This window comes from Mustelus asterias, chromosome 31 (assembly GCF_964213995.1).
Source record: "Mustelus asterias chromosome 31, sMusAst1.hap1.1, whole genome shotgun sequence".
Taxonomy (NCBI): domain Eukaryota; kingdom Metazoa; phylum Chordata; class Chondrichthyes; order Carcharhiniformes; family Triakidae; genus Mustelus; species Mustelus asterias.
This window is the reverse complement of record NC_135831.1, coordinates 12,660,676-12,684,590: the sequence shown is the minus strand read 5'-3', so window position 1 is coordinate 12,684,590 and position 23,915 is coordinate 12,660,676. Positions and strand designations below refer to the sequence as shown.

At 50.6% G+C, this 23,915-nt stretch overlaps 1 protein-coding gene across 1 annotated transcript in view; it reads right to left on the bottom strand.

The window, feature by feature from the left end:
• The window catches only part of cops6 (COP9 signalosome subunit 6), a 49,657-nt gene that overhangs the window by 20,035 nt on the left and 5,707 nt on the right, over positions 1-23,915 (bottom strand). The window contains exons 3-6 of the mRNA XM_078200893.1: positions 18,564-18,695; positions 17,289-17,377; positions 10,130-10,192; positions 4,330-4,377 (exon numbers count right to left, since the gene is read on the bottom strand). Coding sequence (XP_078057019.1) covers positions 4,330-4,377; positions 10,130-10,192; positions 17,289-17,377; positions 18,564-18,695 — 332 coding nt within the window. The remainder of the gene's footprint in view (positions 1-4,329; positions 4,378-10,129; positions 10,193-17,288; positions 17,378-18,563; positions 18,696-23,915) is intronic.

Sequence of the window (23,915 nt, the reverse complement as noted above, 5' to 3'; positions counted from 1 at the left end):
TAGTTTGTGGATTGATACAGGGCTATGGGGAGAGAGTGGGGCAGTGGGATTAGTTTGGGATTGATACAAGGCTATGGGGAGAGAGTGAGGCAGTGGGATGAGTTTGGGATTGATACAGGGCTATGGGGAGAGAATGGGGCAGTGGGATTAGTTTGTGGATTGATACAGGGCTATGGGGAGAGAGTGGGGCAGTGGGATTAGTTTGGGATTGATACAGGGCTATGGGGAGAGAGTGGGGCAGTGGGATTAGTTTGGGGATTGATACAGGGCTATGGGGAGAGAGTGAGGCAGTGGGATTAGTTTGGGATTGATACAAGGCTATGGGGAGAGAGGGAGGCAGTGGGATTAGTCTGGGATTGATACAGGGCTATGGGGAGAGAGTGGGGCAGTGGGATTAGTTTGGGATTGATACAGGGCTATGGGGAGAGAGTGAGGCAGTGGGATTAGTTTGTGGATTGATACAGGGCTATGGGGAGAGAATGGGGCAGTGGGATTAGTTTGTGGATTGATACAGGGCTATGGGGAGAGAATGGGGCAGTGGGATTAGTTTGGGATTGGTGCAGGCCTGTGGGGAGAGCGGGGCAGTGGGATTAGTTTGGGGATTGATACAGGGCTATGGGGAGAGAGCGGGGCAGTGGGATTACTTTGGGGATTGATACAGGGTGATGGGGAGAGAGCGGGGCAGTGGGATTAGTTTGGGATTGATACAAGGCTGTGGGGAGAGAGCAGGGCAGTGGGATTAGTTTGGGATTGATACAAGGTGATGGGGAGAGAGTGGGGCAGTGGGATTAGTTTGGGATTGATACAGGGCTGTGGGGAGAGAGAGTGGGGCAGTGGGATTAGTTTGGGATTGATACAGGGCTGTGGGGAGAGAGAGTGGGGCAGTGGGATTAGTTTGGGATTGATACAAGGCTATGGGGAGACGGTGGGGAAGTGGGATGAGTTTGGGATTGATACAGGGCTATGGGGAGGGAGTGGGGCAGTGGGATTAGTTTGGGATTGATACAGGGCTATGGGGAGAGAATGGGGCAGTGGGATTAGTTTGTGGATTGATACAGGGCTATGGGGAGAGAGTGGGGCAGTGGGATGAGTTTGGGATTGATACAGGGCTGTGGGGAGAGAGCGGGGCAGTGGGATTAGTTTGGGATTGATACAGGGCTATGGGGAGAGAGTGGGGCAGTGGGATTAGTCTGGGATTGATACAGGGCTATGGGGAGAGAGCGGGGCAGTGGGATTAGTTTGGGGATTGATACAGGGCTGTGGGGAGAGAGCGGGGCAGTGGGATGAGTTTGGGGATTGATACAGGGCTGTGGGGAGAGAGTGGGGCAGTGGGATTAGTTTGGGATTGATACAGGGCTATGGGGAGACGGTGGGGCAGTGGGATTAGTTTGGGGATTGATACAGGGCTATGGGGAGAGAGTGGGGCAGTGGGATTAGTTTGGGATTGATACAGGGCTATGGGGAGAGAGTGGGGCAGTGGGATTAGTTTGGGATTGATACAGGGCTGTGGGGAGAGAGAGTGGGGCAGTGGGATGAGTTTGGGATTGATACAGGTCTGTGGGGAGAGAGAGTGGGGCAGTGGGATTAGTTTGGGGATTGATACAGGGCTATGGGGAGAGAGTGGGGCAGTGGGATTAGTTTGGGATTGATACAGGGCTATGGGGAGAGAGTGGGGCAGTGGGATTAGTTTGGGAATTGATACAGGGCTATGGGGACAGAGTGAGGCAGTGGGATTAGTTTGGGGATTGATAAAGGGCTATGGGGAGAGTGGGGCAGTGGGATTAGTTTGGGGATTGATACAGGGCTATGGGGAGAGAGTGGGGCAGTGGGATGAGTTTGGGGATTGATACAGGGCTATGGGGAGAGAGCGGGGCAGTGGGATTAGTTTGTGGATTGATACAGGGCTATGGGGAGAGAGTGGGGCAGTGGGATGAGTTTGGGGATTGATACAGGGCTATGGGGAGAGAGCGGGGCAGTGGGATGAGTTTGGGATTGATACAGGGCTATGGGGAGGGAGTGGGGCAGTGGGATTAGTTTGGGAATTGATACAGGGCTATGGGGAGAGAGCGGGGCAGTGGGATTAGTTTGGGATTGATACAGGGCTATGGGGGGAGAGCGGGGCAGTGGGATTAGTTTGGGATTGATACAGGGTTATGGGGGGAGAGCGGGGCAGTGGTATTAGTTTGGGATTGATACAGGGCTATGGGGAGAGAGCGGGGCAGTGGGATTAGTTTGGGATTGATACAGGGCTATGGGGGGAGAGCGGGGCAGTGGGATTAGTTTGGGATTGATACAGGGCTATGGGGGGAGAGCGGGGCAGTGGGATTAGTTTGGGATTGATACAGGGCTATGGGGGGAGAGCGGGGCAGTGGGATTAGTTTGGGATTGATACAGGGCTATGGGGAGAGAGTGGGGCAGTGGGATTAGTTTGGGAATTGATACAGGGCTATGGGGAGAGAGCGGGGCAGTGGGATTAGTTTGGGAATTGATACAGGGCTATGGGGAGAGAGCGGGGCAGTGGGATGAGTTTGTGGATTGATACAGGGCTATGGGGAGAGAGCGGGGCAGTGGGATTAGTTTGGGAATTGATACAGGGCTATGGGGAGAGAGCGGGGCAGTGGGATTAGTTTGGGAATTGATACAGGGCTATGGGGAGAGAGCGGGGCAGTGGGATGAGTTTGTGGATTGATACAGGGCTATGGGGAGAGAGCGGGGCAGTGGGATTAGTTTGGGAATTGATACAGGGCTATGGGGAGAGAGCGGGGCAGTTGGATTAGTTTGGGAATTGATACAGGGCTATGGGGAGAGAGTGGGGCAGTGGGATGAGTTTGGGATTGATACAGGGCTATGGGGAGAGAATGGGGCAGTGGGATTAGTTTGGGGATTGATACAGGGCGATGGGGAGAGAGCGGGGCAGTGGGATTAGTTTGGGATTGATACAGGGCTGTGGGAAAGGGGCACACAATGGAAATAGCTGGTTCCTTTCCTTAGCAACGAGCCACTCCTCGTGTCACTTGTGTTACCAATGGACTTCAGCAAAGCGTTCGATAAGGTCCCCCATGCAAGACTTCTTGAGAAAGTGAGAGGGCATGGGATCCAAGGGGCTGTTGCCTTGTGGATCCAGAACTGGCTTGCCTGCAGAAGGCAGAGAGTGGCTGTGGAGGGGTCTTTCTCTGCATGGAGGTCAGTGACCAGTGGAGTGCCCCAGGGATCTGTTCTGGGACCCTTGCTGTTTGTCATTTTCATAAATGACCTGGATGAGGAAGTGGAGGGATGGGTTGGTAAGTTTGCTGACGACACCAAGGTAGGTGGTGTTGTGGATAGTTTGGAGGGATGTCAGAAGTTGCAGCGAGACATAGATAGAATGCAAGACTGGGCGGAGAAGTGGCAGATGGACTTCAACCCGGATAAGTGTGTAGTGATCCATTTTGGCAGATCCAATGGGATGAAGCAGCAGTATAAAATGAAGGGTACCATTCTTAGCAGTGTAGAGGATCAGAAGGACCTTGGGGTCCGGGTCCATAGGACTCTTAAATCGGCCTCGCAGGTGGAGGATGCGGTCAAGAAGGCGTATGGCGTACTGGCCTTCATTAATCGAGGGATTGAGTTTAGGAGTCGGGAGATAATGCTGCAGCTTTATAGGACCCTGGTTAGACCCCACTTGGAGTACTGCGCGCAGTTCTGGTCACCTCATTACAGGAAAGATGTTGAAGCCATTGAAAGGGTGCAGAGGAGATTTACAAGGATGTTGCCTGGATTGGGGGGCATGCCTTATGAGGATAGGTTGAGGGAGCTTGGTCTCTTCTCCCTGGAGAGACGAAGGATGAGAGGTGACCTGATAGAGGTTTACAAGATGTTGAGGGGTCTGGATAGGGTGGACTCTCAGAGGCTATTTCCAAGGGCTGAAATGGTTGCTACGAGAGGACACAGGTTTAAGGTGCTGGGGGGTAGGTACAGGGGGGATGTCAGGGGTAAGTTTTTCACTCAGAGGGTGGTGGGTGAGTGGAATCGGCTGACGTCGGTGGTGGTGGAGGCAAACTCGTTGGGGTCTTTTAAGAGACTTCTGGATGAGTACATGGGATTTAATGGGATTGAGGGCTATAGATAGGCCTAGAGGTGGGGATGTGATCGGCGCAACTTGTGGGCCGAAGGGCCTGTTTGTGCTGTGGCTTTCTATGTTCTATGTTCTAATGCGCCTCTTTCGATGAACTGAAATAAAGGAAAAGGTACCACAGCCCCGGATGACCATAGGCTGCCCTCGCCTGACGGCGCACACAGACACACTCTCTCTCTCTGACAGGACAGAGCTGAAGACAATTAATTCCATACCTCTCCAGCAATGATATCGATGACCGACTCATAAACGCTAACTGGAAGCTGCAAGATAAGACACAGAGTCAGGCGGCAAACATTTATTACACTTAGTCTTTTTTCTGTGGCCAAGTCTTTCCCAATTAAGTGTTACATGACCGGATCAAGCTGTGGGCCCTTTAGAACAGAAACGTGCTTTCAATTTTCCAATCTGCTGCCTTTTATGTTTTCCTGTAATTACCTGCTGCATTTTCAAAGGCAGCATCCCCCTGTGTTCAAAAATCTATCCCACTGGAATCAAACTGTTCCTACTTTAAATCCTTTTTCCAAGACACCCTCACCTCCTTCAGCTTCCAATACTCCCACAGGCTTTTGAAAACGTGGCCCCGTCTAACCAGAGCCTTCTGCTGAACTTCCCCCGCCTCTTCTCCTTGCTGGGACTCGACACTAGCTGCCTTGTTTTCTCCCTCCGCGATGGTGGGTGCTGGGCAGCACTCTTGCATATTGGAGATGAAACTCCCATCGTTTTACTCGAGGCAAATTTCACATTTAAAATATTAACAAGGGCCCTGTTTCTATTAAAAACAGCTGGGCTTGAGTCAACCGCTGTAATTAGTAGCGTCTGTGGGACATTTCATTTACATTTCCAAAGTTGAACAAGGAGGATTCATTAAGAAGTAATTTGGTTTGTCTCAGATGTGATGTCAAACCACTTCATAGAACCCCTGTAATGCAGGTGGCGGCCATTTGGCCCATCGGGTCTGCACCGACTCTCTGACAGAGTATCAATCAGTCCCTCTCCCCCACACATCTACCTTCGCTAATCCAACTAACCTACACATCTTACGATGCTGAGGAACGATTTACCATGGTCAATCCAACTAACCTACACATCTTACGATGCTGAGGAACGATTTACCATGGTCAATCCAACTAACCTGCACATCTTAGACCGAGGGGGGCATAGCCTCAAAATGAGGGGAAGCAGATTTAGGACTGAGTTGAGGAGGAACTTCTTCACACAAAGGGTTGTGAATCTGTGGAATTCCCCGCCCAGTGAAGCAGTTGAGGCTACCTCATTGAATGTTTTTAAGGCAAGGATAGATACATTTTTGAACAGTAAAGGAATTAAGGGTTATGGTGAGCGGGCGGGTAAGTGGAGCCGAGTCCATAAAAAGATCAGCCATGATCTTATTGAATGGCGGAGCAGGCTCGAGGGGCCAGATGGCCTACTCCTGCTCCTAGTTCTTATGTTCTTAGGGCACAACTTGGCAATTTAGCATGGCCAATCCATCTTTGGAGTGTGGGGGGAAACTGGAGCACCTGGGGGAAACCCACGCAGACACGGGGAGAACGCGCAGACTCCACACAGGCAGTCATCCGAGGCCGGAATCGAATAAGGATTCCATGGCGCTGTGGGGCAGCAGTGTTAACCACTGCGCCGCCCTCACGTGTTTAATGAGAGCTGAAAAACGAAGGTGAATTTTTGGATCCTTTCTGGCTCCTTACTGACAGACTGCTTGCCTGTCAAAAATCGAAGGGTTGTAGCGATAAAAGAGGTTACAGAGAAAGGAGGAAAACTGCTTTAATGTCACATTGTTAGGAATTGGGGTCAGCACACAGAGGATGGGTGAATGAGACTTATTGTGGGTTAGGAGATGGGGTTTGGATGAGTAAATCATCATTTAGGGCGGCACGGTGGCACAGTGGTTAGCACTGCTGCCTCACAGCGCCCTGGATCTTTACCCGACTTGGGTCACTGTCTGTGTGGTGTCTGCACGTTCTCCCCATGTCTGCGTGGGTTTCCTCCGGGCGCTCCGGTTTCCTCCCACAGTCTGAAAGACTGGTGCTGGTTAGGGCGCATTGGCCGTGCTAAATTCTCCCTCAGTGTTACCCAAACAGGCGCCAGAGTGTGGCGACCAGCCTGCACCGACAATAATCCCACCCAGTCCCTATTCGACTGTGGGAGGAAACTGGACCATCCGGAGGAAACCCACACCGACACAGGGAGAAGGTGCAGACTCCGCACAAACAGTGACCCAAGCCGGGAATCGAACCCAGGTGCCTGGCGTTGTGAAGCAGCAGCACTAGCCACTGTGCCACCCCAAAACAGACTATTGGTGAACTAGTGCTTCAGTCCAATCGGTTAATACAGTGTTTCTTCCTCTTCTCTGGTCACTGGAGGTGCTGCTGACATTACAACAACTGCAGCTCCTGTAAGTGTTGACAAGAACAGGTACTGGCGCCCCCCAATGGCAATATTGAAAATAAACTCCTGTTAAACATACAGTTTCTGTTTGAAAGCAGTTGGATAAAGTCTCAAACCCTGCAGGCAATTAAATCTAAAATGTTTGGACCGAGATAAATTAGTGCAACATTGTGGCAGCTGCAAATTGTTAAACTTTGCATCACGACGGGACTTAAAAGGTGCGGCGACTTTGTCAGTTTATGATAATAAAAAACTACAGGGACAGAGTGTGCCCCGTCGGGGATGGGGGAAGAGATGAGGGAAAAGGACTCGTTATGACGGGAGATATTGTGCAGCAGGGAGGGAAAGTGAAGGGGGACAGATGTAGCAAATGGAGAGCAGGTGGAAACAGCAGGAGAGATGAACAGAAAAATGTTGAACATAGTAGTGGAGGAAAACGCGAAGCAACAGAGAGAACATGAGGATGAACAGGATGGCAGGGTTTGAAGAGAAAGAGTGCAACTGGGCAACAGGGTTTTACAAGGGACAGTATAACAGGACGGCAGAGTTTGATAAGGGACAGTGCTACAGGACGGCAGTGTTTGATAAGGGACAGTGCTACAGAAGAGCAGGGTTTGACAAGGGACAATGCGACAGTACGACAGAGTTTAACAAGGGACAGAGCAAGCGGACGGCAGTTTGACAAGGGACAATGAAACAGGACTGCAGGTTTTGACAAGGGACAGTGCGACAGGATGGCAGGGTTTGAACAGAGACAGTGTAACAAGACGGCAGGGTTTGAGCAGAGACAGTGTAACAGGACGGTAGGGTTTGACAAGGGGCAGTGCAAAAGGACGGCAGGGTTTGACAAGGGACAGTGCAACAGGACGGCAGGGTTTGACAAGGGACAGTGCAACAGGACAGCAGGGTTTGACAAGGGGCAGTGCAACAGCAGGGTAGGGTTTGACAAGGGGCAGTGCAACAGCAGGGTAGGGTTTGACAAGGGGCAGTGCAACAGCAGGGTAGGGTTTGACAAGGGACAGTGCAACAGCAGGGTAGGGTTTGACAAGGGGCAGTGCAACAGGACGGCAGGGTTTGACAAGGGGCAGTGCAACAGCAGGGTAGGGTTTGACAAGGGGCAGTGCAACAGGACGGCAGGGTTTGACAAGGGACAGTGCAACAGGACGGCAGGGTTTGACAAGGGACAGTGCAACAGGACGGCAGGGTTTGACAAGGGACAGTGCAACAGGACGGCAGGGTTTGACAAGGGACAGTGCAACAGGACGGCAGGGTTTGACAAGGGACAGTGCAACAGGACAGCAGGGTTTGACAAGGGACAGTGCAACAGGACAGCAGGGTTTGACAAGGGACAGTGCAACAGGACGGCAGGGTTTGACAAGGGACAGTGCAACAGGACGGCAGGGTTTGACAAGGGACAGTGCAACAGGACGGCAGGGTTTGACAAGGGACAGTGCAACAGGACAGCAGGGTTTGACAAGGGACAGTGCAACAGGACAGCAGGGTTTGACAAGGGACAGTGCAAAAGGACGGCAGGGTTTGACAAGGGACAGTGCAACAGGACGGCAGGGTTTGACAAGGGGCAGTGCAACAGCAGGGTAGGGTTTGACAAGGGGCAGTGCAACAGCAGGGTAGGGTTTGACAAGGGGCAGTGCAACAGCAGGGTAGGGTTTGACAAGGGCAATGTAACAGGACGGCAGAGTCTGACGAGGGACAATGCGACAGTACGACTGAGTTAAAAAGGGACAGAGCAAGCGGACAGCAGTTTGACAAGGGGCAGTGCAACAGAACTGCAGGTTTTGACAATTTTCAGAGCAAGAGGAAGGCAGTGTGACAAGTGACAATGCAACAGGATGGCAGAATTTGGCGAGGAACAGTGCAACAAGCAGGCAGGGTTTGACAACGGGGAGTGCGACAGGACGGCAGAGTTTGATCAGGGACAGTGCAAAAAAACGGCAGGGGTTTGACAAGGGACAGTGCGACAGGACAGCAGGGTTCGAAAAGGGACAACACAACAGGACGGCAGTTTGACCAGAGACAGTGCAACAGTACGACAGAGTTTAACAAGGGAACAGAACAAGCGGACGGCAGTTTGACAAGGGACAATGAAACAGGACTGCAGGTTTTGACAATTTTCAGAGCAAGGGGAAGGCAGTTTGACGAGGGGCAGTGCAACAGGACAGCAGGGTTCGACAAGGGACAGCGCGGCAGGACGGCAGGGTTCGACAAGGGACAGCGCGGCAGGACGGCAGGGGTTGACAAGGGACAGCGCGGCAGGACGGCAGGGGTTGACAAGGGACAGCGCGGCAGGACGGCAGGGTTCGACAAGGGACAGGGCGGCAGGACGGCAGGGTTCGACAAGGGACAGGGCGGCAGGACGGCAGGGTTCGACAAGGGACAGCGCGGCAGGACGGCAGGGTTCGACAAGGGACAGCGCGGCAGGACGGCAGGGTTCGACAAGGGACAGCGCGGCAGGATGGCAGGGTTCGACAAGGGACAGCGCGGCAGGATGGCAGGGTTCGACAAGGGACAGCGCGGCAGGATGGCAGGGTTCGACAAGGGACAGCGCGGCAGGATGGCAGGGTTCGACAAGGGACAGCGCGACCGGATGGCAGGGTTCGACAAGGGACAGCGCGGCAGGACGGCAGGGTTCGACAAGGGACAGCGCGGCAGGACGGCAGGGTTCGACAAGGGACAGCGCGGCAGGACGGCAGGGTTCGACAAGGGACAGCGCGGCAGGGTTCGACAAGGGACAGTGCGGCAGGGTTCGACAAGGGACAGTGCTACAGGATGGCAGGGTTCGACAAGGGACAGTGCTACAGGACAGCAGGGTTCGACAAGGGACAGCGCGGCAGGCGGCAGGGTTCGACAAGGGACAGCGCGGCAGGACGGCAGGGTTCGACAAGGGACAGCGCGGCAGGGTTCGACAAGGGACAGCGCGGCAGGGTTCGACAAGGGACAGCGCGGCAGGACGGCAGGGTTCGACAAGGGACAGCGCGGCAGGGTTCGACAAGGGACAGCGCGGCAGGACGGCAGTTTGACGAGGGACAGCACGGCAGGGTTCGACAAGGGACAGCGCGGCAGGATGGCAGTTTGACGAGGGACAGCGCGGCAGGGTTCGACAAGGGACAGCGCGGCAGGATGGCAGTTTGACGAGGGACAGCGCGGCAGGGTTCGACAAGGGACAGCGCGGCAGGATGGCAGTTTGACGAGGGACAGCGTGGCAGGGTTCGACAAGGGACAGCGCGGCAGGACGGCAGTTTGACGAGGGACAGCGCGGCAGGACGGCAGTTTGACGAGGGACAGCGCGGCAGGGTTCGACAAGGGACAGCGCGGCAGGGCGGCAGTTTGACGAGGGATAGCGTCATGGAATGGCGGGATTTAGATTTAATTACAGTGCCATTTAGCAGGAGCCAGTGCACCAGTTTCACAATCTAATGGGGGTGGGGGGGGGGGGGGGTGTGTGTGTGTCAGGGAATAGCGGGATCTAACAAGGTGCAGTGTAATAGTACAGCGGGATATCAAGGTGGGTAGTGTGACGGCACAGCAGGTATTAGCACAAATACCTCTCTTTGAACACAGTCTATCTTTAAGTTAATACATATTACTCACATCCGTGTGCTTTGTCATGGGATTCAACTTGAGAAAGAGTGGGCTTTCAATAATCTCACACACCTACAAATGGCAGACGAAAGGTCAGGGTTAGTGGAAAATTCCTCAATTCTGTACAGGAGAATGCCTAACGGAGGAAGTGGTTATGCACCAAGTGCTGCTTTGTGGCACACTCGAAGAACTGTCAGTGGCTGTACAGAGATAGCACTGCTTACACGAGATCAGAATATTAACCGTGCATTGTACAGACAGAGAGTCTGCCAGGCCATTCCACCCAAACTCCAGCCTCCAGTCCCTGGCGCATTGCACCTCAGACACTAAGGCCTTTCGCATCCGCGTCCAGTGTTCAAATCCGGTCAAAGCTGAATCTATAATCCAGGCTGATACAGTGCAGTGCCGAGGGAGTGCTGCGGTGTCTTTGGATGAGACGTTGAACGGAGGGCGTATATACCATCTCAGGTGGCACAGAAGATCCCGGTCTAGTTCCCTCAACCGCTCGGTGAAGAGAAATGAAGTTCTTTCCGGTGACCCGTCCAATATTTATTTCCCAATCAAAATCTGGCCATTTAATCTCACAAGGCAAAAATATCTGCTGTATTTTCCCTACAATACAAAAGCTACGGCATTGCAAAAATACTTAATTAGCTGCAAAATTCTTACAGAAGTAGAAGTAGGGGAGCATCTCGGCATCTTTGCAATCTCCTCATGTCCTCTTCCCTTTAAATTCATTCATGGGACATGGGTGTCACTGGCTGGCCAGCATTTATTGCCCATCCCTAATTGCCCTAGGGATAGTTGAACGTTAACCACATTGCTGTGGCTCTGGAGTCACATGTAGGCCAGACCGGTTAAGGACGGCAGATTTCCTTCCCTAAGGGTCATTAGTGAACCAGATGGGTTTTTCCGACAATCGACAATGGGTTTCATGGTCATTAGTAGATTCTTAATTCCAGATTTTTTAAAAAAACTGAATTTAAATTCCACCAGCTGCCGTGGCAGGATTCAAACCCTGGGTCCCCAGAACATTAGCTGAGTTTCTGGATTAAAAGTCCAGTGAAAATACCACGAGGCCATTGCCTCACCTCCTTATTTCCTTACCTATCTTTGTGCCATCAACAATGTTAGCAAACGTATATTTGGTCCCATCATCCAAATCATTAATGAAGGTTGTGAATAAGTTTAAGTTTATTTATTAGTGTCACAAGTAGGCTTACATTAACACTGCAATGAAGTTACTGTGAAAATCCTCCAGTCGCCACAATCTGGCGCCTGTTCAGGTACACTGAGGGAGAATCTAACAAGGCCAATGCACTTAACCAGCATGTCCTTTAGACTGTGGGAGAAAACTGGAGCATCCAGAGGAAACTCACACAGGCACGGGGAGAATGTCGTGCAAAGTTTGCATGACAGTGACCCAAACCGAGAATCGAACCCGGGTCCCTGGCGCTGTGAGGCAGCAGTGCTAACCACTGTGCTACCGCAGTCCCTGTGGGCATGTCACCTTGCCAACTGACTGGAGCGACGGAGGTTGAGGGGAGACCTGATAGAAGTCTACAAGATTATGAGAGGCATGGACAGAGTGGATAGTCAGAAGCCTTCTCCCAGGGTGGAAGAGTCAATTACTAGGAGGCGCAGGTTTAAGGTGCGAGGGGCAAGGTTTAAAGGAGATGTACGAGGCAGATTTTTTTACACAGAGTAGTGCGTGCCTGGAGCTCGTTGCCGGGGGAGGTAGTGGAAGCGGATACGGTAGTTACTTTTAAGGGGCCTCTTGACAAGTACACGAATAGGATGGGAACAGAGGGATACGGTCCCCGGAAGGGTAGGAGGTTTTAGTTAAGTCGGGTAGCATGGACGGTGCAGGCTTGGAGGGCCAAAGGGCCTGTTCCTGTGCTGTAATTTTCTTTGTTCTTTGTAACTCAAAAAGGACTCATTTATGCTACTGAAGTCATCCAAAACACTGCTGCCCTTCTCCTGACTCACATCAAGTCCAGGTTCCCCATGAGTCCTGCGATCAATGGCCTCAGCTACACCTTAGAACATCGAAAAACTACAGCACAAACAGGCCCTTCGGCCCACAAGTTGCGCCGGTCATGTCCCTCCCTACCTACCTAGGCTTATATATAGGCTTACCTACAACCCTCAATCCTATTAAGTCCCATGTACTCATCCAGAAGTCTCTTAAAAGACCCTATCGAGTTTGCCTCCACCACCACTGACGGCAGCCGATTCCACTCGCCCACCACCCTCTGAGTGAAAAACTTACCCCTGACATCTCCTCTGTACCTGCTCCCCAGCACCTTAAACCTGTGTCCTCTCGTAGCAACCATTTCAGCCCTGGGAAAAAGCCTCTGAGAATCCACCCGATCTATACCTCTCAACATCCTGTACACCTCTTTCAGGTCACATCTCATCCTTCGTCTCTCCAAGGAGAAAAGACCGAGCTCCCTCAACCTATCCTCATAAGGCATGCCACCCAATCCAGGCAACATCCTTGTAAATCTCCTCTGCACCCTTTCTATGGCTTCCACATCCTTCCTGTAATGAGGCGACCAGAACTGGGCACAGTACTCCAGGTGGGGTCTGACTAGGGTCTTATATAGCGGCATCATTATCCCCCGACTCCTAAGCTCAATCCCTTGATTGATGAAGGCCAGCACACCATACGCCTTCTTAACCACCTCCTCCACGAGGTCGATTTAAGAGTCCTAAGGACCCGGACCCCAAGGTCCTTCTGACCCTCTACACTGCTAAGAGTCTTACCCCTGATATTATACTCCTTCATCCCATTTGACCTGCCAAAATGGACCACTACACATTTATCCGGGTTGAGGTCCACCTGCCACTTCTCTGCCCTGTCTTACATCCTTTGTCACTCTGCAGCATCTGACATCCCTCCAAACTTTCCACAACACCACCAACCTTCGTGTCGTCAGCAAACTTACCAACCCATCCCTCCACTTCCTCATCCAGGTCATTTATGAAAATGACAAACAGCAAGGGTCCCAGAACAGATCCCTGGGGCACTCCACTGGTGACCGACCTCCATTCAGAAAAAGACCCATCTACAACCACTCTCTGCCTTCTGCAGGCAAGCCAGTTCTGGATCCACAAGGCAACAGCCCCTTGGATCCCATGCCCTCTGACTTTCTCGATTTTTAAGTTCTCATCTTTGCGTTCAAATCTCTTAATGACCCCGTGCCCCCTCGCTACCTCCATATCCTGCTCCAGCCCCACAACGTTCCAAATCTCTGGCCTAATTGTGCATCCCCGAATTGCTCCACCATTGTCTGTCTCCTGAGCTGCTGAGGTTGTCTGCTGAAATTCCTTCTACAAAAGGAGAAGAGGGGCCGGCGAGGTTGAAAGGAGAATCAATCTCCACTCGGAAAGGCATGGGTTAATTAGGCATAATCAGCATGGCTTCTCAGAGGGAGGTCATGCCTAACAAATTTGAAAGAATCTTTCAAAAAAAAAATGATTGAGTGTGTGGATGAGGGAAGTGCAGTTGATGTAGTTTATAAGGACTTTAGCAAAGCCTTTGACAAGGTCCAACATGGGTAATTGACTGAAAAGATTGAAAGCACACGGAATTCAGGGAAATTTGATAAGATGGATCAGAAACTGGCTTAGTAATAGGAATCAAAGAGTGCTGGGAGAAGGCTGCTCGAGTGACTGGAGGCTGATATCCAGTGGCCCATACAACAAAGTACTGGGACCCTTATTGTTCGCTATATACATAAATGATATAGATGGTGGACAGAGAGAAGGTAGAGAGTGGGGATGAGGGGGTCCTTTTCAGGATGGCAACCGGTGACTAGTGATGTTCCACCAGTTGTGCTGGGACCACAACTTTTCATTGTGTACATTAATGATCTGGGAGACAGAACCGAGGGCATGGTTGCTAAATTTGCGGATGATACAAAGATATTTTCAAGTTTATTTATTAGTCACAAGTAGGCTTACATTCACACTGCAATGAAGTTACTGTGAAAATCCCCTAGTCGCCACACTCCGGCGCCTGTTCGGGTACACTAAAGGAGAATTTATCATGGCCAATCCACCTAACCTACACATCTTTGGATTGTGGGAGGAAACCGGAGCACCTGGAGGAAACCCACGTAGACACTGGGAGAAATCATAGAAAATCATAGAACCCCTACAGTGCAGGAGGAGGCCATTCGGCCCATCGAGTCTGCACCGACCACAATCCCACCCAGGCCCTACCCCCACATATTTACCCGCTAATCCCTCTAACCTATGCATCTCAGGGGCAATTTTAACCTGGCCAATCAACCTAACCCGCACATCTTTGGACTGTGGGAGGAAACCGGAGCACCCGGAGGAAACCCACGCAGACACGGGGAGAACGTGCAAACTTCACACAGACAGTGACCCAAGCCGGGAATCGAACCCGGGTCCCTGGCGCTGTGAGGCAGCAGTGCTAACCACTGTGCCGCCGTGCTGTCCCAGAGACAGTGTTGAGGAAGTGGGGAGGCTGCCGAGGACTTGGACAGGTTAGGAAAGTGGGCAAAGAAGTTGCAGATGGAATACAACGTGGGAAACGCACTTTGGGAGGAAGAATAGAGGTATAGACTATTTTCCAAATGGGGAAAGGCTTCGGAAATCTGAAGCACAAAGGGACTTGGGAGTCCTGGTCCTGGACTCTCTTAAGGTTAACATGCAGGTTCAGTTGGCAGTTAGGAAGGCATATTCAATGTTAGCATTCATGTCAAGAGGGCTAGAATACAAGAGCAGGGATGTACTGCTGAGGCTGTACAAGGCTCTGGTCAGACCCCATTTGGAGTATTGAGAGCAGTTTGGGCCCCACACCCAAGTTAAATGGGCTGGCCTTGGATGGGGTCCAGAGGAGGTTCACAAGAATGATCCCTGGAATGAAGAGCTTGTAATATGAGGAGCACTTGAGGAATCTGGGTCTGTAGTCGTTGGAGTTTAGAAGGATGAGGGGGAATCTTATTGAAACTTACAGAATACTGAGAGGCCTGGATAGGGTGGAGATGGAGAGGATATTTCCACTAGAGGGAGAGACTAGAACTCGAGGGCATCTCAGAGGGAAGGGACGCTCCTTTAAAACAGAGATGAGGAGGAATTTCTTCAGCAAGAGGGTGTTGAGTCTGTGGAACTCTTTGCTGCAGAAGGCTGTGGAGGCCGGGTCATTGAGTGTCTTTAAGACAGAGATAGATAGGTTCTTGATTAATAAGGGGATCAAGGTTTACAGGAAGAAGGCAGGAAAATGGGGATGAGAATCATATCAGCCATGATTGAATGCCGGAGCAGACTCGATGGGCTGAATGGCCTAATTCTGTTCCTATATCTTATGGTAATATGGGGGGGAATGATAAGCAAATTGTGGGTGACACCAAGATTGGTAGGGTGGTTAATAGTGAAGAACAAGGTTGAAGGTTACAGGAAGATATAGATGGACTGGGCAGATGGGCAGAGCAATGGCAGATGGTATTTAACCCTGATAAGTGCGAGGTGACAGACTTTGGAAGAAGTAACAAGATGAGGAAGTACTTAATAAATGGCGGGACACTGAGAAGCTCAGAGGAACAGACGGACCTTGGGGAAACTATTCACAGATCCTGAAGGTGGCAGAATAGGTGAACAGGGTAGTTAAGAAGGCACATGGGACACTTGCTTTTATCAGTCATGACAAAGAATATAAGCGCAGGGAAATAATGTTGGAGTTGTACAAAGTGTTGGTTCGGCCACAGCTGGAGTACTGTGTGCAATTCTGGTCACCTAGGGAGGATGTGATTGCACGAGAGGGAGTACAGAGGAGATTCACCAGGATGTTGCCTGGGACGGAGCATCTGAGCCACAAGGAGAAACTGGAAAGGCTTGGATTGTTTTCTTTAGAGCACAGAAGGCCGAGGGGGGACTTGATTGAGGTGTATAAGATTATGAGGGGTTTTGGACAGGGTGGTGGGAATCTGGAATGCACTGCCTGGGAAGGAGTGGAGGCAGGAAACCTTTAAAAAAATATTGGGATGAGCACTTGAAACGTCCCAATGTTCAAGTATATGGGACAAGTGCTGGAAAATGGGATTAGTGCAACTTTAGTGGTAATTATTGTCGGTGCAGACTCGATTTTCTGCATTCTATGACTCTGACTAGATTAGGAAAGAGTGCAGTGTGTAGAAATGTGAGCTCCTCGAAAACTGATTTAAGTGCTACACTCAGTGAAAGTAAGGAAATAGGGACATGGTGAATAACTACTTTATACGTTTATTTATTAGTGTCACAATTAGGCTTACATTAACACTGCAACGAAGTTACTGTGAAAATCCCCTAGTCGCCACACTCCAGCGCCTGGTCGGGTAACACTGAGGGAGAATTTAGCACGGCCAATGCGCCGAAGGCACGTCTTTCGGACTGTGGGAGGAAACCGGAGCACCCGGGAGGAAACCCACGCAGACACGGGGGAGAACGTGCAGGCTCCGCAGAGTAATCCAAGCTGGGGAATCGAACCCTGGCGTTGTGAGGAAGCAATGTTAACCACCATGGGAAAGGACAGGGAAAAACTATTTTCACTGGTTGGGGAGTTCAGTACCAAGGAAGTATTCCAAAAATTAGAGCCAGAACTCTTAGTACTGAAGTTAGGAAATGCAATTTGCAGCAAAGAGTGACAGAAGTTTTTTTTTTCCAAATTCATTCTTATGGGACATAGGCATTGCTGGTTGGGCCAGCATTTACTGCCCGTCCCCAAATGCCCTCCATTTCAGAGGGCAGTTGTGAGTCAACCACATTGCCGTGGCTCTGGAGTCACATGTAGGCCAGACCGGGTAAGGACGGCAGATTTCCTTCACTAAAGGACATTAGGGTTTTGTGACAATCAACAATGGTTTCACGGTCATCAGCGTATTCTTAATTCCAGATTGTTATCGAATTCAAATTTCACCATCTGCCGTGGTGGGATTTGAACCTGGGTCCCCAGATCTTTCGCTGGGTCTCTGGTTTACTGTGCCACTGCCTCTGCCTCCCCAATTCTCATCCGTGAAAGGCAACGGATGCCAGGTCAATGGTAAATTTTAAATTGAGAGATGAAATCCTACCACATCAACACATTGCTGAATGGATAGGCTTCAGAGTCGGTCGTGTGTCACTCCGCCCCATCCCAGGACACACGCTGTACACTGACCTGCTTGTGAACGTGTATATCAGACTCATCTGGAGGACCTCCGGTCGTGTACCAGCCCAGGAACTCCATGTCTTTAAAGACCTGCTTAACTAGAGACAGGGAGAAAGTAAAAAAATCAGACATGGGGAGGTCACAGGTTCAGTGAAGTGCATCTTGGGCAAACGGCTTCCTTTAGTCATAGAGGTTTGCAGCATAGAAACAGGCCCTTCGGCCCAACTTGTCCATGCTGTCCCTTTTTTAAAAAAAAAAACCCCTAAGCTAGTCCCAATTGCCCGCATTTGGTCCATATCCCTCTATAATTTGGCCCATATCCCTCTATAAATTACTGACGGCTCCAATTCTTGGGGAGGATGCAAGAAGCAAAATCAGAGGGATTTTACACCTGGTGGGAATGTTGTGGAACAATCCGTTCAAGGACGATAAATGTTGGTCAATCGACCATTTGACATGCTTCTGGATTGAATCTGGAGGCTGGAGGGGACCACAGTGCAAAGGCAGGAAAGCATGGCCTGAAGGAGAGTACTTGTGGCTCGAGAGACAGTATGGATGATTTGAGTTCGGGTTCCTAGCAAAGTGCTGTCTCGATGGCACAAGCAGTGTAGTGGAGTGGTGCAGGGTTCCGGAAAGAATGAGGAGAGTCTTGGTTACTTATTAAGTCTTTCATGAGATGTGGGGATCGCTGGCTAGGCCACCCTTTATTGTCCATCCCTTATTTCCCTTGACCAACTGGTGAGCCACCTTCTTGAACCCGCTGCGGTCCATGTGCTGTAGATACACCCACAGTGCTATTAGGGAGGGAGGGAGTTCCAGGATTTTGACCCAGCGACAGCGACGGAACGGCTGAAATGTTTCCAACTCAGGATGGTGAGTGAATCGGAGGGGTAACTCCAGGTGGTGGAGTTCCCATCCGTCTGCTGCCCTTGTCCTTCGAGGTAGAGCTTGCTGATTTGGAAGGTGCCTTGTTGAACTGCTGTGGGCAATGGTGTACACTGCGCACTGGCGGTGGAGAGGGTGGGATGCCAATGGGGTGCCAATCAAGCAGGCTGCTTTGTCCAGGACGATACTGAGTTTTGTGAGCACTGCTGGAGCTGCACTAAACCAGGCAAGTGAAGAGTATTCCATCACACTTCTGACTGGAGGAGTGGAGATGATAGCCCATCAATGGACGTACCTAGCCCACACAGCAAAAACTCAACACAGCTCTAGTGCAGGCCCAGCGCTGCTGGACAGGATTTGAAGAGGTGGACGATGCATGGGGGTGGGATGATTACTCACATTGCTCCTCTTTGGTGTAGTAATACTCTTTATCAATGACGATCTTTTCCTCCACTGTGTGAGACAGGAGCTCAAACGAGTTCATCACCTCAATGTTTCTGCCCTCCTGCTTTCCAATCAACGCACCAATCACTGAAAGCACAAACCACATCAGGTGTAACAGATTTACAAATAATACCAGATTCACAGCGAGCGTCACAGTAATACTGGGCCGATCACAGGAAGGTGGTGAGGGGAAGGAGGGCGGCAGGGGGAGAAGGCAACGTGTAGGGAGGACCACGACACGGTCCTTTGTCAGCCGTGGAACAGCTGGTAACACGTCCCTTTCTGAGTTACGGAGCTGTGAGTTCAAGACCCACTTCAGGGGCTCGAGCATAAAAATACAGGCTTGACACTCCAGGGCAGTACTGAGAGAGTGCTGCATTGTTGCAGGTGCCGTCATCTGGCTGAGACACTGAGCCCTGTCTCTTTAAGGTCCAATAGCACTATTTTGAGGAGGAGGAGGAGGAGGAGGAGGAGGAGGAGGGGGGGAGGGGATATTCCCCAGTGTCCCAGGCCAGTGGCGACACAGTGGTTAGCGCTGCTGCCTCACAGCTCCAGGGACCCAAGTTCGATTCCCGGCTTGGGTCACCGTCTGTGGGGAGTCTGCAAGTTCTCTCCATGTCTGCGTGGGTTTCCTCCGGGTGCTCCGGTTTCCTCACACAGTCCGAAAGACGTGCTGGTTAGGGTGCATTGGCCATGCTAAATTCTCCCTCAGTGTTACCCAAACAGACGCTGGAGTTTGGCGACTAGGGGATTTTCACAGTAATTTCATTGCAGTGTTAATGTCAGCTCACTTGTAACACTAATTTTAAAAAAAACATCATGTATATATAAAACATGCTACCGTGCAAAGGGACCTGGGGGTCCTTGTGCATGAGACGCAAAAGCCCAGTCTGCAGGTACAACAGGTGATCAAGAAGGCAAATGGGATGTTGGCCTATATTGCGAAGGGGATAGAATATAAAAGCAGGGATGTCTTGATGCACCTGTACAGGGCATTGGTGAGGCCGCAGCTGGAATACTGTGTGCAGTATTGGTCCCCTTATATGAGGAAGGATATATTGGCATTGGAGGGAGTGCAGAGAAGGTTCACCAGGTTGATACCGGAGATGAGGGGTGTTGATTATGAGGAGAGGCTGAGGAGATTGGGTTTGTACTCGTTGGAGTTTAGAAGGATGAGGGGAGATCTTATGGAGACTTATAAGATAATGCGGGGGCTGGATAGGGTGGAGGCGGAGAGATTCTTTCCACTTAGTAAGGAAGTTAAAACTAGAGGACACAGCCTCAAAATAAAGGGGGGTCGGTTTAAGACAGAGTTGAGGAGGAACTTCTTCTCCCAGAGGGTGGTGAATCTCTGGAATTCTCTGCCCACTGAGGTGGTGGAGGCTACCTCGCTGAATATGTTTAAAGCGCGGATGGATGGATTCCTGATCGGTAAGGGAATTAAGGGTTATGGGGATCAGGCGGGTAAGTGGTACTGATCCACGTCAGATCAGCCATGATCTTATTGAATGGCGGGGCAGGCTCGAGGGGCTAGATGGCCTACTCCTGCTCCTATTTCTTATGTTCTTATCCCTCAATCAATATAATTAAAATACATCATCACATTGTCATCTGTGCCAGCTTGCTATGTGCAAATTGGCTGCTGTTTTCTACATTACAACTGAAACTAAACGTCAAAAGTACTTAATTGGCTGTCAAGGGACTTCCTCGGGGGTCAGAGAAAGTGCGATACAAATGCAAGAATCTATTTTCATCATCTGCACAGAGGACACATTGAGGGAGGTGGCGACCTCGCAGCACTGTCATGGCGCTAGTCATCCAGAGACCCAGGGTAACGAGCTGGGCACCAGGTTCGAATCCCACCGTGGCAGATGGTGAAATTTCAATTCAAAAAATAAAATCTGGAATTAGAAGTTTGATGAGGACCACAAAACCACTGTAGATTGTTGTAAAAACCCCTGTGGTTCATGAACATCTGCTCTCTTGATGTGACTTCAGACCCACCACAATGTGGTTGAATCTTAAATGTCCTCAGCGATGGGCAATAAATGGTGGCCCAGCCAGCGACATCCCATGGATGATTTTTTAAAAAGAATTCTCCATCCTGGCACCGTGCTAAAAGTGATGGACTCAAAACTGATCCAGCAGCTCGGAAGGGGGGCATTGTCAGAGAATCCCTGCAGGACAGAAGGAGTAAGAAGTTTAACAACACCAGGTTAAAGCCCAACAGGTTTATTTGGTAGCAAAAGCCACACAAGCTTTCGGAGCCTTAAGCCCCTTCTTCAGGTGAGTGGGAATTCTGTTCACAAACAGAGCTTATAAAGACACAAACTCAATTTACAGAATAATGGTTGGAATGCGAATACTTACAGCTAATCAAGTCTTTAAGATACAAACAATGTGAGTGGAGAGAGCATCAAGACAGGCTAAAAAGATGTGTATTGTCTCCAGACAGGACAGCCAGTGAGACTCTGCAGGTCCAGGCAAGCTGTGGGGGTTACAAATAGTGTGACATGAACCCGATATCCCGGTTGAGGCCGTCCTCATGCGTGCGGAACTTGGCTCTCAGTTTCTGCTCAGCGACTCTGCACCGTCGTGTGTCGTGAAGGCCGCTCCCACTCACCTGAATTCCCACTCACCTGAAGAAGGGGCTTAAGGCTCCGAAAGCTTGTGTGACTTTTGCTACCAAATAAACCTGTTGGACTTTAACCTGGTGTTGTTAAACATCTTACTGTGTTTACCCCAATCCAACGCCGACATCTCCACATCATGTACAGGAGGCTGCCAGCTGGCCCACTGAGCCTGTACCGACAATAACCCCACCCTATCCTTTTTCCTCGGATGGTGTTGGCTAGCACGAGGGGACATAGCTTTAAATTGAGGGGTGAGAGATATAGGACAGATGTCAGAGGTAGGTTCTTCACTCAGAGTAGTAAGGGCGTGGAATGCCCTGCCTGCAGCAGTAGTGGCCTCGTCAACATTAAGGGCATTTAAAGGGTCATTGGATAAACATATGGATGATATTGGAATAGTGTAGGTTAGAGGGGCTTTAGATTGGTTTCACTGGTCGGCGCAACATCGAGGGCCGAAGGGCCTGTACTGCGCTGTAATGTTCTATATGTTCTATCCCCGTAACCCTGCATATTTACCCTGCTGATCCCTCTGAAACTGGGGTCAATTTAGCATGGCCAATCAACCTAACCCGCACATCTTTGGACTGTGGGAGGAAACCGGAGCACCCGGAGGAAACCCACGCAGACACGGGGGAGAATGTGCAAACTCCACACAGACAGTGACCCGAGCTGGGAATCGAACCCTGGTCTCTGGTGTTGTGAGGCAGCTGTGCTAAACACCCTTTGAAGGTATCTGGGCCACGGGCAGCAGCAGAATCACCTGCTGTAACAGCTGGCTTGCTGTTTCCCCCACTCTAATCACTAGCATCAAAACAGGGACTGAACCTGGTTCAATAGAGGGAAAAGAATTTGGAAGGCATCGTCGACATTGCTAACAAGCGGCACTTACACGCCCGACAACCTGCGCTCTGACGCTCAGTTTAATTTCTGTCACTTGCAAACCTTGGCCCAAAAAACACGGAAAGGTTTGAATTCCAGAAATGAGGAGTGACCCTTGGTATCGCCCCTCATTGGGCAGCCCGGTGGCACAGTGGTTAGCACTGCTGGGTCAGGGAGCCGGGTTCGATTCCCGGCTTGGGTCACTGTCTGTGTGTAGTTCGCATGTTCTTCCCGTGTCTGAGGACTGTGGGGGGAAACCGGAGGACCCGGAGGATTTCCTCCGGGTCCTCCGGTTTCCTCTCTCAGTCCAAAAGACGTGTTGGTTAGGTGAATTGGCCATGCTAAATTCTCCCTCAGTGTACCTGAACAGGTGCCGGAGTGTGGCAACTGGGGAATTTTCACAGTAACTTCATTGCAGTGTGAATGTAGGCCTACTTGTGACTAATAAATGAAGGTTAAGTAAATAAACTATGGAGGAACCCAAGTCAGATGGGGGGGCGGGTCAATAAATCACTGGGCGAGTTCCTCAGGGTAGTGCATTACAGCCGCTTCATCAATGAATGACCTTCCCTCCATCACAAGGTCAGGCCATTGGCGATTCCTCAGCTGACGAAGCAGCCTTTGACCCTGTTCAGCTCGAGCAGGGCAACATCCAGGCTTAGGGTGGGTAGCGGAAATCACGCTACCCAAGCACTAGGCAAAGACAACCTCCAACAAGGGAGAGTTCTGAGGTCTATAAAATAATGAGGGGCACAGATCAGCTAGATAGTCAGTATCTTTACGCAAAGGTAGGGGAGTCTAAAACTGAGAGGGCATAGGTTTAAGGTGAGAGGGGCAATTTTTTCACACAGAAGGTGGAGTGTGTCTGAACAAGCTGCCAGAGGTAGTAGTAGAGGCGAGTACAATTTTATCTTTTAAAAAGCATTTAGACAGTTACATGGGTACGATGGGTATAGAGGGATATGGGTAAAATGCGGGCAATTGGGATTAGCTTAGGGGTTTTAAAAAAAAGGGCAGCATGGACAAGTTGGGCCGAAGGGCCTGTTCCCATGCTGTGACCATCTATGACTACCTCCCCTTGACCTTCAATGACGTCAACATTACTGAATCCACCCCCACCTCACCGTCTGATCTGCTAAATATTTCCAGCATTTTCCATTTTGAGTTGAGATTTCCAGCAACCAAGGTATTTTGCTTTGGTGCCGCGATTGGTCACCATTTACAGAAACAATCTGGAATCGGCAGTCAGAAGTACAATTTCTAAAAGTTGGATGACACCAAATTTATAGAGGGCGCGAACAGACGTTGATGATACCAAAACACAGGGAAAGGTGAATAAAGTTGCAGAATATGCATGCCAAAAATAAATGAATTTCAGTCGAGGAAAGTGGAGTTGCGGATAGTGAAGAGGATTGTCAGAGGAGACAGCAAGATATAGATCGGTTGGAGACTTGGGCAGAGAGATGGCAGATGGAGTTTAATCTGGACAAATGTGAGGTAATGCATTTTGGAAGGTCCGATGCATGTAGGTAAATGGTAGAACCCTTAGGAGCATTGACAGGCAGAGAGATCAGGATGTACATGTCCACCCATCATTGAAAGCGGCAACACAGGTGAATAAAGGAGTCAAGAAGACATACAGCATGCTTGCCTTCATCGGTCGGGGCATCGAGTACAGCTGCAGCTACACAGAACCTTAGCTAGGCCTCATTTAGAATATAGTGTTCAACTCAGGTCACCACACTACTAGAAGGATGTGGAGGCTTTGGAGAGGGTACAGAAGAGATTTACCAGG